General features: G+C 43.1%; 1 protein-coding gene across 5 annotated transcripts in view; it reads left to right on the top strand.

The window, feature by feature from the left end:
* Positions 1–18202, top strand: part of ATP10D (ATPase phospholipid transporting 10D (putative)) — a 614572-nt gene that overhangs the window by 570779 nt on the left and 25591 nt on the right. For all 5 annotated transcript variants that reach the window (XM_069201689.1, XM_069201684.1, XM_069201678.1 and 2 more), the window contains exons 19-20: positions 5563–5763; positions 17266–17346. In XM_069201689.1, the coding sequence (XP_069057790.1) occupies positions 5563–5763; positions 17266–17346 (282 nt within the window). The remainder of the gene's footprint in view (positions 1–5562; positions 5764–17265; positions 17347–18202) is intronic.

The following is an 18202-nucleotide window of genomic DNA, read 5'->3' as shown; positions in this document are numbered from 1 at the left end:
ACCCCTCCCCCGATACTTGGGTGATGCAGGCCTCAACATCTAATGTGACACCATGCACATTCCCTACCATACCACCAGATAGGAAATCCAAGAGGCCAGACGCTTGAGAATTGGATCTTTTCTTCCTCCAGCCTTGCCCTGCAGTCAGTGAACATTGCATGCATCTTGGTCCAATAATGCCACACATTGTGGGATTCGTTTGCACAGCTGCTCCATCCTCAACTTGGCTTTGTTAGACAGCAGGGATGCAGCAAAGTTTGCCATCCAGTGTGGCCTGGGCATCACAGACTCCCTCGGCAGAGCCATGGCTTCCACAGTGGCGCTGCATTGCCATGCCTGGTTACGGTTCACTGGGTTCTCGAGGGATGTTCAGTCTTTATTGATTGACATGCCCTTCGGTGCCTTTCAGCTATTTGGCGACAAGGCCAATGTGGTGCTTGAACGCTATTGCAAGAGCACTGTCTCTACCAAATCCATTTGCCTTTCCCTTTTTACCCGGCCGCAAAAGCAGTCCTTTCGCTTCTTACGTGGACATGGAAGGTGCAGCTTTGGACATCAACCAAATAAGTTCAACAGCCTTTCCAGTCTTTTCCAGGATAGGGCCCTGGAGCCAAAAAAGGAAGCAGGAGCCAGTCCCAGCATGCAACCTAGTCCCCCACCCCTCTGGCTGCCATAGCCTCCAAACCCCTTGAGCACACCCTCCATCCAGCACAGCCACCCTGTTTGCTACAGAATCAGGCACTTCCAGCCCCAATATTCGGCAATTACATTGGACAAAAGGGTGCTTCATATGGTGTAGAAGGGATATGCCCTACCATTTGTGGAATCTCCTCAGCCTCTCACACCATCCCAAGAATGGCTGACTGAGGAGCATTGCTCCTTACTCTGTCAGGAAGTGCAGGCTCTTTTGGCCATAGGAGTCATTGAGAGGGTGCCTACACCAGTAGTACGGTGTGGAAGTCTCCTTCCTATATTAGATCTGCACCGTCTCAATGCCTTCTTGGAAAAAAAAAAAATTCAAGATGCTCACGTTGGCTCAGATTCTGTTTATCCTGGAGACTAGATGGTAGCACTGGACCAGCACAATGCATATTTCCACATCCACGTCCAGGGTGGGATTGCGGACCCTGTGCTAGGAGGCTCTGTGTCTCTTGACATGGCTAAACATCAGGACTTTTTCTTGGTCGTACAACACCTAGCGGGATCTCTGAACGCCATGACATACAAGCTCAGCTGTTGATTCCTCACAGATCACAAATGGCATCTACATCTGGAGGTGGTGAACGTTCTCTTCTGAGAATGGGGAAAACCATGTTTCGATCTATTCACCACCGCTGACAATATGCAATGTCAGCGCTTTTGCACTCTGGAGTTTCCAAAGCTGCTCATGCTTGGAGAAACATTTTGCTTAGGGTGGAACTCAGGACCTTACATGCCTTTTTGTTGATACCTCTCCTGCCCTAAGTTCTCAGGACTGACTACACCCAAGTCATCCTAGTGACTCAAGGTTGTCCATGAGAGTATGGAATTCAGAGTTCCGGAGCATGAGCATCTGCCCTCCTGTCAGGCTGCCCCTTCGGGGGGGATCTCCTGTCACAGTAGTAGGGGAAGGTCCTGCACCTGAACCTGTGCATGCTCCACTTTCATGTATTGAGATTGAGTAACAGTGAGGTATTTAGACTTCCCTCCTGAAATGTGTTATCTTGGTTTCAAGGCATCCTCCCACTATAGCTGTCTGTCTGCAGTTTGAAAACCTTTGGGGCTTGGTGATCCTCATGCCAAGTGGACCCCTTTTTCTGCACCTCTTGGAGAAGTTCTGGTGTTTTTTTTTGTTTTTGTTTTTTTAGCCCTGCAAGGTCTTGCTCTGGACACCTAAATGTTATTTATCAGGATCAGGCATTTTTGCTTTCTTGCATCTGCCAGATCAACCTTCTCCGTTGGTCACCTGTTGTGACTAGGTTCTTGAAATGTTTACGACTCTTGTTCCCACCTACTCCTTTTGTGATGCTCCAATGGGACTTCAGTTTGGTACTTACTTTTCTCATGCGTTCTCCCTTTGAGCCCCTGCACTGTTGCCATTTGCGCTTTAGACTCTGAAAATAGAGTTCCTGGTGGTTATTACATTGGCCAGAAGGGTCAGTGAGTTTCAGGCTCTGTTGGCCCACCCTCCATACACCAGCTTATTCCCTGAGAAACTGGTCCTTTGGTAATGTGCCTCTTTCATTCCGAAGGTGGACACCCCCTTTCACATTGGCCAGATCATCACTCTGCCAACGTCCTATGCTCTGCCTCATCTGTTCAAGGAGGACGATAGGCTTCCATCGTGAGCTGTCATTCTCTCTTGATTGCGTCAAAGATAAAGTGAACAATCTGCTTTTCATTGTGTTCTCCAGAGCAAAGAAGAGCAAGACTATGCAGAACTGATCCATTTCCAGATAGATAGTCCTGCTACGCACTGGTGAAGAAGCAACCCCCTGAGGGCCTTTGGGCTAACTCCACCAGGGCCAAAGCCGCGTACTCCTGCATCAGTGCACAGGATACATGTCCTGGACATTTGCCAGCCTGCCACATGGATGTACCCCTATATGTTCACGAGCCACTGCTGCTTTTACTACCGAGTCCATTGTGATGGGCATTTCTCCTGCTTGGTCTGCCAGGACTTTTTGTCCTAAGCCAATTTGCAGACCTACCACCAAGGGGTTATTGCCTGGGTGTCTGTTCTAAGGTGAGGCATCTGCGGTTAGAAATCTCCATCAGAAGAAAAAAAAGTTACCTTTGGTAATTGTTTATCTGTGGTAGACTCTATCTAATCACATATTCCTCACTGACACTCCCATCTTTATCACTCTGTTAACTGGCCTCTTGCCCCAAGCAATCCCTTTAGACACTATACACTGGTCAAAACAGTATCATTAATTTTTACATGGTTCTGCATTTTTGGCATGTAGTGCCTCTTTATGGGCAGTGCGATGTCACTTCTGATGCAGACGGCACTGATGCAAAGCTGAACGGTGCAATTTACATGCAGAGATACTGCATAATATGTTCCGATTCAGTCTGCCACCTTGCGAATATTCCAGTGGGAGGAATCAGCTGTTAGTGTCTCTACCAGAAAAAGCATTACTGAAGGTAAGTAACATGTTCATCATTACGTAAAGCAAAGTAGCTAGTCAATAAATCAGTCTGTTTCCAAATAAAAGCCCAAAAGGTCACTGGACGCTGCTCTATTGCTAAAATCGAATTAACAAAAGATGGCTGATTCCCCCAAAAGCACGTCTTTTATAATATTTCTGGAACTGAAGGCACCCGCATTCATAGCATGGCATTACCTAGACGATTAAAAATGTTTAATTAATGACAACCAGTAAATCTGTTATTGGTACAGCACCACTAGAAACTCCTGTTTGCTAAAGCTTCTTGTTGGTTAAAGAGTGTACATATTTACGAAACACAGGCATACAGTAGCCTACCAGCAGAGGTTAGCTAAGTGGCCCTCAACTTATTTCAGAAGCACACCGCGAGCACAAAGTAGTGTTATACATTTGTTCACACAGAGACCATGGCTGAGGCTGCACTTTCATTGATTTTCTGAAAGAAAGACACATGCAGGTGGAAAGATCATACACCAAAAATATACCTGCACTTTTTTGCAGCATTTCATGAATAATTGTCAATGCGGCCTAATTATACAGAACGAAACACCTAAATTTATCATTATTTTCTAGCAAATTAAAACGCGCCTACACTTAAATTGACGCAAAGGTAGGAGGGAGCAAGAAAGAGTACAAAAAGTGACATTTACTATGAAATTGGGATAAATAGTCCTTGTTTTGTCCTTCACAATTCCCACCAAGCATCCACACAAAGCATATACCATTCTTCACCCATTTGAATTTTATTAAACAAATATGTAAACTGGGTAGTGATGGTTGGTGAAGCATGGATTTACCTCCCTGTGTACTGAATATTTACCGAAAGAGTCTTTAGTTTAACAAATACTACACACCCATAAACTTCCTTGTTTTGAATTTTGGCACAATCCCTTCAATGTCCAGCTGCAAAGAACACTTCTGCTAGGAATGCAGAACAATATATAAGATGAAAATAGGAATTCGCCCTCTTAATGTCCAAATATCACGTTTTTGTTCAAATTGTTTCAAACGAAATGTATAAAATAAGTACAACTCCAAAGAGAACCAGGGCAAGTAAGTTCTGGATAGATTCAATCACTTATGCATTCCAGTTCCACATAGAAAGGTCAGCCAACGCATCTTGTTTCTCCTACCTGGGTGGATATCTGGCCCAGCTGCAGACTTAGGAGCTGGGTAACCAGGTTTGAGTCCCTATGTTCGCTCAACATCCTGTGATTCTGGGCAAATTGTATAATCTCCCTTTGTCCAAAAAATATTCTTACCCTTTGCAATGTAATCTGGTGCTCATGTAAAGCTCTCCAGTGCCTTTGGACCGAGTTTAAGTTATGGAAAAACTTCAAAAATATAAACTTCTTATGGCTAACCTTGGTAATGTCCATGCCCAAATATATGGACGTTCATGTAAGGTCCATGATATTGGAAATGGTAATAAAACACCGTTTTTAGTGTGTATCAGACCAATAGAAGGGAATTTTGAGGTCACTGTGTATTCCACTTTTGCAGTACAATGTGGTGATTATACATAGTGGAATCCCATACATAGCTGGGTACTCAGATGTGGAGCTATGCAAACAATGAAAATTGTTAATTTTGAGAATCTATCTGTTCTCCTATAACACGTCTAGGAGAAATGTCCACCTTTTTGTCAACATATGTCTCTCCACGCTGCCAGCTCTCTAACCCTACAGATGGTGAATTAAGGGTGGTTGGTCATTAGTTTTACGTAGGGTTGCATTAAAGCAGATGTCATCCACAGGTTAACTTTAGCAAAACTTATTTTTTCGGCACCCTTGTGGTATTGTAGTGGTCTCCTGAGGGATCCCCTGATTTGCTAGAGGGAAGAGACGGCAGTCGCCACGTGCAGTGACAGCCCACCAGTATTTAGTGCTGCTTTCCTACCCGGCAGATGCCCCATTTGTTGATGGCCAGTATGTCTGTAGCATTAGGCCTCTAGAACTAAAAAAATAAATTGTAGGTTTTGAAAACCCTGATCACTGGTGTGAATAGTAGTAAGATCTCTCATTCGCTGGCATTGTAGAACCATAAGTACCATACTGTCGGAGATTAAGGAAAAATCCTATTTTTGTAACAAAAAAACAGGATTGTCGAGAAACTGAATTTCATGTGACCCATGAAAGTATTTTTATAGTGAGAATTTTTAACCAAGAATTTTGACGCCCGTGGATCAGTATTAGGACGTTTTAATGTTAAGAGGTAGCTGCGCTCTGTTCCACTGATTTCCAATCTGTTTATGTGGTGGATTCCGAACATTATCATGACAAAAATTTGTTTTAGACAGAGGTACACGTGAAGTAATTCTCAATGTATTATCAGATCCTGTTTTTCAAAGCCAGTATCTGCTTTATGTTTTCAACCACATTCCAATGACATTTTGTCTTTGAACTTGCAGTCATTTGTGAATCTTCTCTTCTGGTACCTGTTTTGCTGTGGTTTCTCGGGCACCTCGATGATGGACTTTTGGATGTTGATATTATTCAATCTCCTTTTCACTTCCGCTCCACCCGTTGTCTACGGCATTCTGGACAAAGATATTTCTGCGGAGACACTGAAGCAGCTACCAGAACTTTACAAAGCAGGCCAGAAATCAGAGGTAGAGTTACTTGAATGGCATCACCACATTACTCTTCGTTTAGTATCCCTTGCGCAGAAAATACTTCATAATATATGAAGGTCGGTTGTGTTAAAGTAAGTAATGGACTAGTGCCACCTAATGGTGAAGTGGGTGTTTCTCTATTGCACAAAACTACTACAGTTTGTTTGTCGTTAGTCAATGAAAGAAGTATTTACTCATCAAATTCGTTTAATCTTTAAACTCTGTAATATGACTGCATTGTTTTGTTGCATAAGAATGTTGGAGCTGTGTGTCCGAATCTCACATCTGGAAAGTTATTTTTGGTGCTAATTCCTCACGAAATTATTTTTAAATTAATTAAAAAATGTCCGTTTTCATAACAACAATTTGTGATGCATACTTTAAATTAAACACAAAAACATCATACAGATTACATTTTTGGTGGTCACTGGACCCATCTGTTGATGGCATGTTATACAAATTCGTAGAGCGCACTATCAACCGAGAGTGTATTTTGGCGATGGGAAGGTGAGAGTCACACCTAGGGCATAGTGGAACTACTAGAAAACCTAGGTCTTCAGCTTATTGCAGAAATCAAGTGGTGAGAAGTGGGTGAACAGAGGTGTCTGTAAGGTTTGTGAAATCAGATGCAATTGTTGAGGTATGCTGAACCAGTGTTATGTAGTGCCTTGAAAGTGTGGATGAAGAGTTTGAATTGTGCTCATTTGTAAATGGGGAGCCAGTGTAGCTCCTTCAGATGTGGTATGATGCAAGTGTGGTGTGGGAGGTTGAGAGTGATTCTGCCTGCTGAGTTATGAATAGTCTGTAGCCTTCTAGTGAGTGTATTTGTTGATCCCAGCATAGAGGGTGTTCCCATATAGTACAGGTTGCTAGTATCGTATGGATGTCATCAGTGGCAGCGATGAGTGGCTGGGTCTGAAACCAGACTGGGTGGTGTTGAGGAGAAGGTGGTTGTTGAGGTGTTCAGTTAGGTGTTGCTTAATTAGTTTCTTTAAGTTTTTGTCCAGAAATAGTAGCCGGTAGATCGGTTTGGAGTTGGCAAGTGTTGAAGGATCCGCAGATGGTTGATTTAGCAATGGGAGGACACATGGCGGGTTTCTGAGCAATTGGAAAGGTCACAGAAGAGATGGAGTCATTCAGAATGGGTGTGATCATGGCGCTGATGGGTTACAGTCCTTTGGAGTAACCGTGGTGGGGTATGATGTGGCTCCTGCCTGGATGGACTTTTTTGTAGCGGCAGTTTCTTCTGGGGTATTGACTGGTCATGTGGCTAGCGTTGGTTCTTTTGGATATGATAGGGAGGTGGTTGGCGAGGTCTGCCTGGTCCTTTTGCTGGCTAAAGTTGCTGTACATGCCAGTGGTTTATTGCTAAAGAAAGGAGAGATTGTAGCAGAGGTCCTGGAAAGGGGCTATAGAGATGGAGGCTGCCAATGGTGAGGTGAAGTCTTTCACAATGGTGAACATTTCTTTGAGTCTGTTGGTGCTGGCATCAATACAGTCTACCAGAGTGGTACGGTTGCTGGTCCAGATCATTTGGTGGTAGCGTCAGGTCGTATTTGAACGTGCTCCTGTCTGCATTACCCTGATTCAGTCTTCATTGATGCTCCTGTTGTGAGCAATGGCATTTCATCAGTCTGAGTTCCTCGGGGTACCAACTGTACTGGGGTCAGGATCTGGTTTCATTGCTCTTTTTGAGGGGGTCAGGGAGTTTGCACAGGAGGTGATCCAAGTTTTGAAATTCTTGACGGTTTGGGGAGACTGTTACTGTGTTTTTGTTGGTGTGGGTTGAACGCTGTGTTCCAGTCCTCACCAGAAAATACAGCAAAGACTTAAAATATTAGTGTGTGAAATCCTTAAAGCCGGCAAGATGTCTCATCAGTAGAAATCTCAAGGTCAAAAGTTTGAATCCCAGCATGTTAATATGCCCGCCTTCCAGGTCCAAAAATGCAGTTAGATCAATTAAATTAGAGAGAACAGTAACATCTATCAATGACAGTTCCTAGGCGTGGCATGCATCCAGTATGAAGCGTTCTATTCAAACACATTAGCAATTACATTTGTTGAACCAGTTTAAGCCTTTAGCATACATTCATCCTATGTTTTTTCTTCTTTGAAACTTTTCTTTGACTTTGACTCTAAATTCCAGTCTCCAGGGAGCAACCACATTGTTATCACTGACCTTGGTTGATTCTGTTGCATCTATTCCCCATTCCTCCTGACATCTGTGGTGTACTTTGCATTGACGGCTGGTGAACCTTTTAAGTGGATGGCCGTATATGCCATCACCATGCTACAGTCAAAGCCAACCCTCTCCAAGAAGGCTTTTAGAGAGGTATGCTACTTCCCGGGAGAACATTTTAAAATCGTTAAAGGCAAGGCGTGTTTTTCAGTACAATTATACAAATATTGTAATTGAAAATCCCAGGTGTTTTGCACCCAGTTCCTAAGCGAGACTTGTGGAATATTTGAGTACCTCAGTACGAATTAATTTGCTTATCAGAAAAATGTGCCTCATTAATTTAAATTAGATGTACCTACAACAAATGGTTAAGCCACAGGAGAAACTATGACTGATACAGTTTTACCTTTATTTTTCGTCTGTGCGTTATTGGTCCGTCATCTTTGTGCCAAAAAATGAAACACCAGAAAAGCAATGGTTCCGTGGGACTACCACTTGGGCCTGTCCCCTTTACGTCAATAAGTAAGGGCTCTGTTGAAGCTGAAACAGCCCTTTTGCCTAAAAAGCAGAGTTCCAGGGCTGACCTGATATTGTGCCCAATGAGAATGGAAGGATCCTACTCTTGTGTCAACTTCTCAGCATGATTTGGGGCCAAAGAAAAAAGCTAGAACGCTCACAAAAAATCTGCAAAGGAAGGAGCAACTCACCACACAAGCACCAATGCCACGCCGAAGAGCAGAGAGGAACTGCTCAACCACTAGGTTCCCTTTAACACTGAGGCCCCATGGGTTATGAATATTTATGGAGTCTAAAAATGACACTTGCCCAAAGGCACTGCAACCCATCCTTCTTCAACGGGAGGGAACATGTATCTGACCACACATACAGAGGTCCGTTAGCACACCTGCTGCTAGTACCCAGATACATTTGTCCGGGCAGCCAGAAAAAGCAAGGGGCGCTGCTAAGACCATGTTTCCTGAGTCACTGCCACTGATGCCACTGTGCAGGAAGGGGTTTAATGAATTGGGCTACTTCTATTACGATGCAGGTGCTAAGACACCCCAGATAAGGAAGTCCAGATGACTAATTCCCCGCCTCGTCTTACCACATGCTTTTTCCTCATGGTCACTGGGTAAAGCCACAGCAGACACTGAGCCTTGGGACACACCACAGCTTCAGCTTTCCTGTGTCACCGTGCAGTTAAGTGGAATCGGCCAGACAGGCAGCGTAAGCGGCACCAGGGTAGTTGTAGGGCGGGATGAAGGTGGGCCCGAGGCACCACTCTTGCACCACTCTTTCAGTGCTTATTGGTCTGAGATGATATCTCTAATTCACCTAGTCTTGCAATACAATATGCATGAACAGCACAACCCTGATGTGTTTTACCTTCAAAAACAGGAAGGAACATACTTCAAACGGGTGTCCAAGATGGCACAACCAATCTGACGTTGGGTGCACTGTCATTTTAGTTACATTTTGGCAGAGATCCTGCCGGAGCTGGGCAATTGTTTTTAAGCTTATAAAAAAAACATATGTGCTCCCCTGGTAGTTTTTAAATTCATCAGCCCGTCGGGTGCCAGATAAGTCAGTCAATCATCAACCTCATACATCAATTATCTAGCCCTGTGCAAAGACTATATTATTTCCTTATATAGAAATATATATATATAGAATGTATTTTCTTTTTGATGATAAAATATATCCAAAATAACGTTTAAAAAAAATAAAAAAAATAATACGTATACTGACCAACATTATAATGCATCGATGGCAAATATTCAAGGGCGAATTAAAAAAAAAAACAGACCATGTCATAAGTTTTAAAAATATCATATCAGCCAAATTACGTCACTGTTCAACTGTGAATACATTTACCATATGCAATTGATTAGTGCAAAGCGATTGTGATGCTAAAATTTGTTGACGTGTTCCAGTGGAAACTATACTGTCCACCTTCATTACATTCAATATATTTTTCTTCCTTCAATTAATATTGCATTTTAGTAGTCGGATACAATATATATACAACCATGTGTAGACCACAGTACAAAAAATAATTATTATTCATATAATGCCACATAACATGTAAAACAATCTAAAAAAACTCCAAGCGCAATAACCAATTTATTCTACATAAAAAGAAATCTCCAATCATCTTGTTCTTCTATAGTGGTCTGAATTCGGAATCCGACCATTATGTAGAACAATTGTGGTATTGCGTGTAACTCTGTTTGACAGACTGTCAGTAAGGGTTGTGGACGTAGGTTCCATTGGTTCACCACTTGCTTAAGAATAAGTGAGAGACGAATTTTTAATTACTACAGTAGGATCATGCTGGGAGGCAGATCCTTCAAGGTTTTCCTACAAAAAGTAACTGCTAAAATAAACATATATTGAAACTTAGGTGAAAAAAGTCATTTCCGGGCACGTTTTCTTCTATAACTTTTTCCAGCTATGGCAGATTTTTTAAAGGAATATACCGTTACATCTGCTGGACTCTTCTGGTTGCGGGGATATATTCAATGTATACCAGGTATACAACAATTCATTTGGTGAACTATAAAGAATGAAAAATAGGTATCAAGGAAACCTTTGCATTTCTAAAATGGGCACAAGATAAGGTATTGAGAAGAAGTGGCTATTTGCACTTCTCTGAATTCCTGGGTCCCCATACTAGCATGTGAATTACAGGGCATTTCTCAAATAGTCTTCTTTTTTTACACACTTTCTTACATTTGGAAGGAAAAAATGTAGCAAAAGACAAGGGGCATGTGAGAAAACAGGGCTGATTGCAGAGGCCCCCTAACTTTTTGCCCCCATTTTCCACTTTTTGCTGGGGTTTTCCTGGCTCTGATGGTGCCCTGGGTACTGCTAACCAGTCCCAGGGCCTGTGCTCTGTGTAAAATGGATATAAAAATTAGGCTAATTATAATTGGCTAAGTTAACCTACCTATAAGTCCCTAGTATATGGTAGGGCATGTAGGTTTAGGGACCACAGCATAGGTGGTGCACCCATAGGTGCACTGCTGAGGTGCCCAGTGTCATTTTAAAGGCAGGCCTGCCTTGCTGGCTGCTTTTAAATTAAAGTTATATGCAAATTCGACTTTGGAATTAAAAGTAGTTCCAAAGTCTTAAACTACCTTATTTTTACATATGTCACCCCTAAGGTGTGCCCTATGTGCCCCTAGGGCTGGGTGCCATGTAACTATAAGCAGGGACCTTATAAAAATAGTTTTATAAGCCCTGGTGAGGTAAAAACAGCCAAATTCGTTTTTCCCTCACTGTAGTAAATGGCCTTCATAGGCTAGAATGGGGAGACTTTATTTAATTTTTTTAAGTCTCCTTAAATGATGCATACCAAGAGTTTGGTATCAAATTAATTGTTGTAATAAATCCCACAACTTCCAGTTGTTGGATTTAATATAACTTGTTCAGGTAAAGAGTTTTAAACTTTAACTGAAAAGTTGCCAATTTCAGCCCCCATTGTTTTTGCTGCTGTGCTCTGATTGGCCAGCCTGAGCAGCTTGGCCAAGCTGCCTTGATGAATCTCCCCTCAGCAGATGGTGAGGCAGGAAGGGGGAGGGCTGCCAAACTAGTCTTCAAAGGCAGAGAAGGACATTTGGAGCAACCAGCAACGCCCCCACATCCTGCAACCCCAGACAACTAGGTGCCCCCTTGATTAGATTAGGAGAGGGCAGGAGAGGGTTGTGTTTATGATTTTTAGCCACACCAGTGGGTGGGCTCAGCCAGATGTAACCTCCAAAAATCAGATTCAGCCATGATGGATTTTTAGAGAATGTTGCCTCCTGGGATTGATTTTTGCCACACTTCCCAGGAAGTGGTCATCACAGGGGGAATGACCCTGCACCTGATTGGAGAACCAGGACCCCCCTGCTTTTCACCCAGGAGCAAGGATAAAACTGGCAGACCTGCACCCACACCTCAGTTCCCTACCACATCCAACAAGGAAGAACAACAGAAGAAGGACTGCCCTGCTGAACCCCTGGCCTGCACCTGCAGCCTGCACTCAGAAGGACTGCACCAGCTGCACACTTGGGCTTCACCACAAGAAGGACTTTGCCTGGCTTCAACTGGTTCAAGGAGGGACTCCCTGTTTGCTACAGGTGAAAAATTGCTAACCAGAGTCCCCTGCACCAACTCCTGAAGAAAACGACCAGCTGACCACTGTCCAGTGGCCAAAAAGGAGTTTGCGCCAGGTGCATTCTGGGAGTTGTAGTCCGCACCCCCCAAGGACCATCTCAGAACTTCTGGACCCTTGGGGTGAGCTGTGGACCCCAAAAGAACCTTAAAAGGACATCTGGGAGAAGCCCCAGAAGTTTGGACAACTTTTGTAAAAAAGCTCCATAGAGGGACCGACCCGCCGCGGCAACTCTAGCCGGCTTGCCTCAACCGCGACCCGGCCTGATTTGCTGGTTCGTCCCGGTAAAGAAAATCTCAGAAAAAGAGACTAAGTCCGAAGGTAAAAAGTTGACTGGGACCTCCCAGCCAGCGTATCCGAGGAGGGCTCCATGGACGTCGGATCAAGATCCAGGTTTACACCGGTCGAAGGATTTTCACCTCGAAAAAACTACTAAGTCCGAAGGTAAAAATCTCCACTGAGGATTCGAGCATCGTGTAGCTAAAAAACAATAATTCTTTAAAAATTCATATCTCCGGTTCCCCTTATCCGATTATATTCGTTTTGGTGTCATTTTAAAGATAAAAATATAACCTATTTTTATAAATTGGTTTTGGATTTTTAAACTGTTTCCTGTGTTTTATTTAATTACTATTTTGTGATATTTGAATGCTTTACACTCTGTCTCCTAAGTTAAGCCTTAACGCTCGTTGCCAAGCTACCAAGGGTTGAGCTGGGTTTAATTTACTGAGACCTAACTGGAGCTTAGTGGAGGTTAGTGGCCTATTGCTAAGTGTAGGTACCTACCTGCCCTTGCCAATAACCCATTTTCCAACAGGGCAATAACACTTGTTCTTCTATTCTGTGTTCCCCCAAGTCTCCCGATAAAAATGGTACCTCATTTGTGTGGGTAGGTCTAGTGCTCGCGACAGGAAATGCAACATGGACACATCACATTTTTACACTGAAATCTGACGGGTTTTTTGTAAAGTGCCTAGCTGTGGATTTTGGCCTCTAGCTCAGCTGGCACCTAGGGAAACCTAGCAAACCTGTGCATTTTTGAAAGCTAGACACCTAGGGAAACCCAGGATGGGGTAACTTGTGGCGCTCTCTCCAGGTTCTGTTGCCCAGAATCCTTTGCAAATCTCAAAATTTGGCAAAAAACACTTTTTCCTCAAATTTCGGGGATAGAAAGTTCTGGAATCTGAGAAGAGCCACAAATTTCCTTCCGCCCAGCATTCCCCTAAGTCTCCCTATAAAAGTGGTCCCTCACTTGTGTTGTTAGGCCTAGTGCCCGCGACAGGAGACGCCCCAAAACGCAACATGGACACATCCAATTTTTACATTGCAAAAAACAGGTCAGTTTTCAAAGTGCCTAGCTGTGAATTTTGGTCTCTAGCTCAGCCGGTATGTAGGAAAACCGTCCAAACCTGTGCATTTTTAAAAACTAGACACCTGGGGGAACACAGGATGGGGTAACTTGTGGCACTATCACCAGGTTCTGTTACCCCGAATCCTTTGCAAACCTCTACATTTTGCACACAAAAATAAAACACTTTTTCCTCACATTTAGGTGATAGAAAGTTCTGGAATCTGAGAGGAGCCACACATTTCCTTCCACCCAGCTTTCCCCCAAGTCTCCTGCTAAAAATGGTACCTCACCTGTGTGGGTAGGCCTAGTGCCCGTGTCAGGAATGGATCACACAGCGGTCAATGTTAGTCCTTACATGAGGGCAACTGATGACCCTGGGGTGATCCATTCCTGACGCAGGCACTAGGTACAGGCACTCAAGTGGGGGTAGCGTTTTTATCAGGACAGATGGGGAAACATTGGGTGGTAGGAATTTTGTGGATCTCAGCATATTCCTGTAGTTTGTGTGACAGAAATGCAAAAGAAAATAAAGTTTTTATTCAACACTTGACCTTTGCAGGGTATTCTGGGTAAGAAAACTTTGGTGAATCAACACAAGCCACATCTCTGTCGATTCCCCCGGGTGTTTAGTTTCCAGAAATGTCTGGGTTTGGTAGGTTTTCCTATATGGCCGCTGAGCCCGGGACCAAAAACACAGATGCGTGCCTTACAAAACCAGGTTGTTTTGTGATAGCACTCTCTCTGTGCTTGCCGCCACATGCACCTGCTCTGTGGGTTGGGCTAACCCGCTATTGTCCTGCTGCACAGACTGTGGTTGCGAAGTTACAGCTGGACTGTCCTCAGCACCTCCCTCAGAATCACTGGAAAAGGAGTTGTCGGAAAAATCACTCCCAGAGTCTGCACCGTTGTCCTGTCCCTCAGATGCTGTTTCAGTCTCTAATCCTACGTCAGAGCTGTCCTCTGTAACTCGGGTCAGGGCTTGAGCAGCAGTCATCCACTGAGGCGCCATCTCTGCTACTGGCTAAACTCTTCCTTTAAAAAACTAGCCTACGTAGACAGTCACAAAATTGCTGGTGGGTGTGTGTGTGATGCGTGCAACAGTAAATGTCAGTCACCTTACCTTCACTTCTTCCCTCAATCAGCACGTTCTGTCAAGACACTAAAAAAACAAAAGAGACGCACTATTACTTCACCTTGTCACATACCAATCGTCACTGTTTTCAGCGCCTCTGGCGCACAGTCCATCAGTCATTATTGGTGCTCCCACTCCCATGAACACCTCCTCAGATTCCCTCACTCCTGCCCTTCATCTCTCCATAGCCCCTCTTTGCACATACATTTCATTTGTATTATAGCACAGGTAATGGCTGGTTTTACTAGTCCACTCAGCTACTTACAAAAAATATGGATTTGATCTTTGCAGTAGGCATATAAACCTTCTGTGCTACTTTATGGCATCAAAACTGCCATTAGACGAAAGTCCGATCCTTTTGTAGCAGAAACATAATCGCAAGAGTTACTTGACTTTTTTATTGCTGCCTAGAAGCTACAGTTGAAACGCATCAGTTGAAGTATGTGCATTGCTTTGAAGACGCAAGCTGCAACTGCAATAGAACTGGTGGTGAAAATAAATATATATATATATATATATATATATGATCACTTTTACATGTGGGTGTGGTTTTCCTGGGGGCCGATCGCAGCCCCCGGGGGAAACCACACACGCATTGACAAGTGATCTCTCTCTCTCGCTATATATATATATATATATATATATATATATATATATATATATATCTATATTTTTTTTTTTATAGCTGTATGGTTTCCCTGAAACCATAAAGCTGTTAAAAAAAAAAAAAGAAAAGCCCCCACAGAAAAGCCCCTACTCAGGGTGACTCCCTGTCAATTTAATTTTTTATTAATTTTTTTTTAATGCTATTTAATCCCCTGGGTTGCGCGATCGCAAGTGAGTTCAATGGTTTGTCTGCTGATAGGATTTATTTTATTCGTCCATGAGATCTTTCTCAGGTTGTGCCAAGCTTCTGTCAAGTCACCAGAGCGATCATCCTCATCTTGTGCCTCCAGTCTTTGTGAAGATATGACACATCTACGTGTCTGATAGGTTGAGAATAACCAGACATATACCAATGCTATGTACACCTGCCTGCTAGGAAGCATCTGGAGTATTAGATTGAAATGATATGTGATTTGTAAAACAAAAAATATATAACATTTTATTTGAAGCACATTTTCTATATTTTTCTACCTTTTTTCTGTTATTGTAGCTTACGCTTTCAATACAAAAATGCAACCATTACACCTGCTTTCCTGACTAGACCTAGTGACTTAGCCAGTGCTTATTTATGAGGTTTACTTGTAAATTATCTAAAATTAATGAAATCTTCAAGTAGTAAACTTCCTGCCGCATACGTAACTGTAGAGACTACTTTTTGTTTTTAACATAGGCTGTTAGCATTGATTTGGCTGAAAGACCCTGAAACTTCAGTGCTTGCAGAACATTCGCTCTCTGGTGCTTAGTCCCAGTAACCCCATGCAAGGTCCAATTTCTTTTTACCAAACAACATGCTCTGAGTTTTAGTGGTTAAAGAGAGTTGAGCTATAAAGTGCAGTGTGTGTAGATCAATTCTATTATGTAGCCGTTTTTAAGTGAAATTTGGCATGAAAAATTATCCGATGCAGTACCTTTCACTTAATAGGAGCCTTACAGTTGTTTGTTACAGCTCTTTTAACATATTCCACTAGATAACTATCTGGGCAGACCTTTCTTAAAGGTCTAGGATGTCCTGAATAACATTCAGGGCTTCTAAATAAGGTATATTTGTGAAAGGTGAATTGATGCCCAAAGTAAGTAGAAGTTTTAACTGTAGGTAAAAGTCAAGATCCTCTTTCATATTCATCAAGTCCATAGTGTGTCTGTCTGCTGTGGAAGGACGCTACACAGGGATCCTCTCATTCGTTTTTGTCTAGCCAGCCCTCAGCAACAGTATTCTAAATGACTTTTGCAATCACTCAGTCGTGGCTTGCAGTGCTTAAAAGGGGCAGGGCGGGTGCGGCGTGACATGGGGGGGACAAGGGATGGGATACATTACATTTTTTATTTTTTTTTTATAATTTAAAACTTACCTGATCCACTGACTCCTTTCTAGTGACGCTGCAGGCACAGGCTCCCAGCGTGCCCTGCGCCAATCCTGACGCTGCTCAAATCAGGTTTGCAGCTTCTGCTGCTGGTGGGGGGGGGGGGGGAGGGGGCGGTACGCTCCTCCACCCTTATGGAGGAGCCGCCCCTGCACTCACGTCTTGCATTACTAGTAAGTTTACTGATGGTCTGGTGTAGTGTTCATGATTATTGAGTTGTCTCTGTTAATCTTCTGTCTTTTGTAGTATTATAACCCATCCTTTGTCAGCAAGAATTATGACAAACGTTTTATTCTATAATGTCCGAAATCAGCAAGTCTTGTTAGTTATGTCATTTCATACTTATGCTGTCTGGAAGGCTGAGAAATACAGTGAATGTTACTGGCTTCACTGTCACCACAGAAGTGACCTCGATGCAGTAACAAGTCACAGGAACTGACTGAAGCATTCCCCATTTTATCATAGTTTCTGTGCCCACTTCAATCGCTTCTTATAATTATTGTGGTATGTTGCAGCACATGTAGCTCACTCTCATTTGTGTCATTGTGCAGGGTGTGTACATATTTCCAGAGAGCTCTCAAGTTAACCGTATGAATTGCTTGTTGTAACTTGCAGTTTGAGAGTGTTCATGCTGTCTTTTCTTCTTCTAAGGCATATCTTCCCTCAACGTTCTGGATCACCTTACTGGATGCTTTTTACCAAAGTCTGATCTGCTTCTTAATTCCTTATTGTGTAAGTATGTTGCTTTTGTTCTTTAGCATTTTGTAACATTTGATTTGTTGGCTTTCAGTGGATACATCCTTGAAAGTTCTCAACCCTTATGCAGTGTTCTAGGTAAGTATTCAAGGGCAAGTGCTTTTATGGCCCAGGGAGGTACCGACTGAGGGCAAAGCAATTACAATTTTTTCAGAGCTATGAGTGCTGCGCCTACGGAATTACCAAAGGGCCGTGCAGTTATAACAAACTAAACATTAGTTGCCAACATGAGGTTCTCTTTAGGGGCTTGGATCTCCAACAAATGCCTTACTGGTGCCCGGCACTGAACGCTTTAATGTAAGGGGAATGAACAAACTCTCAGGTTTGGTAATCTGTAATGGACATAAGTTTATATATTTGAAGCAGGACCGCATTATGATCTCAGGTGCCAGTGCCAAAATCATTTGCTCGCCCCGGTGGATCTTTATTTTGCATGTTTTCAATGGCTACTCAGTTCTGTATTTCCTGCTTGTGATCCTCGACAGTTTAAATATATCTCTGGTATTCAAATGTCAATTTGAGTAGGAATCACGCGGAGTTTTTTACGAGTATGAGGTTACGTGGTCCACTTGTCAGTTTTGCCGTCAGAGGCTGTGCTGCTAGAAGCCACAAAGAAAGCTGAGGCGGTGGAGTAGCATAGTTTGGCCATTTGTCAGCTTTTCCTTTGAAGATTTTAGAGCTTCAGCTTCTTTCCCCGTAAGGTTAAAGAGCAGATGAGGTTTGATGAACATGTCTGAAATGTGCCTTTAGGTTTACTCCTGCTGATATTCATGTCCATCATGGTACACTACAACATAAAACCACCAGGCGAGCCTTAATATATGTCTATAAT

Source organism: Pleurodeles waltl, chromosome 1_2 (assembly GCF_031143425.1).
Source record: "Pleurodeles waltl isolate 20211129_DDA chromosome 1_2, aPleWal1.hap1.20221129, whole genome shotgun sequence".
Classification (NCBI taxonomy): Eukaryota; Metazoa; Chordata; class Amphibia; order Caudata; family Salamandridae; genus Pleurodeles; species Pleurodeles waltl.
The sequence above is the reverse complement of the archived record's forward strand: the minus strand, read 5'-3'. Positions and strand labels throughout refer to the sequence as shown.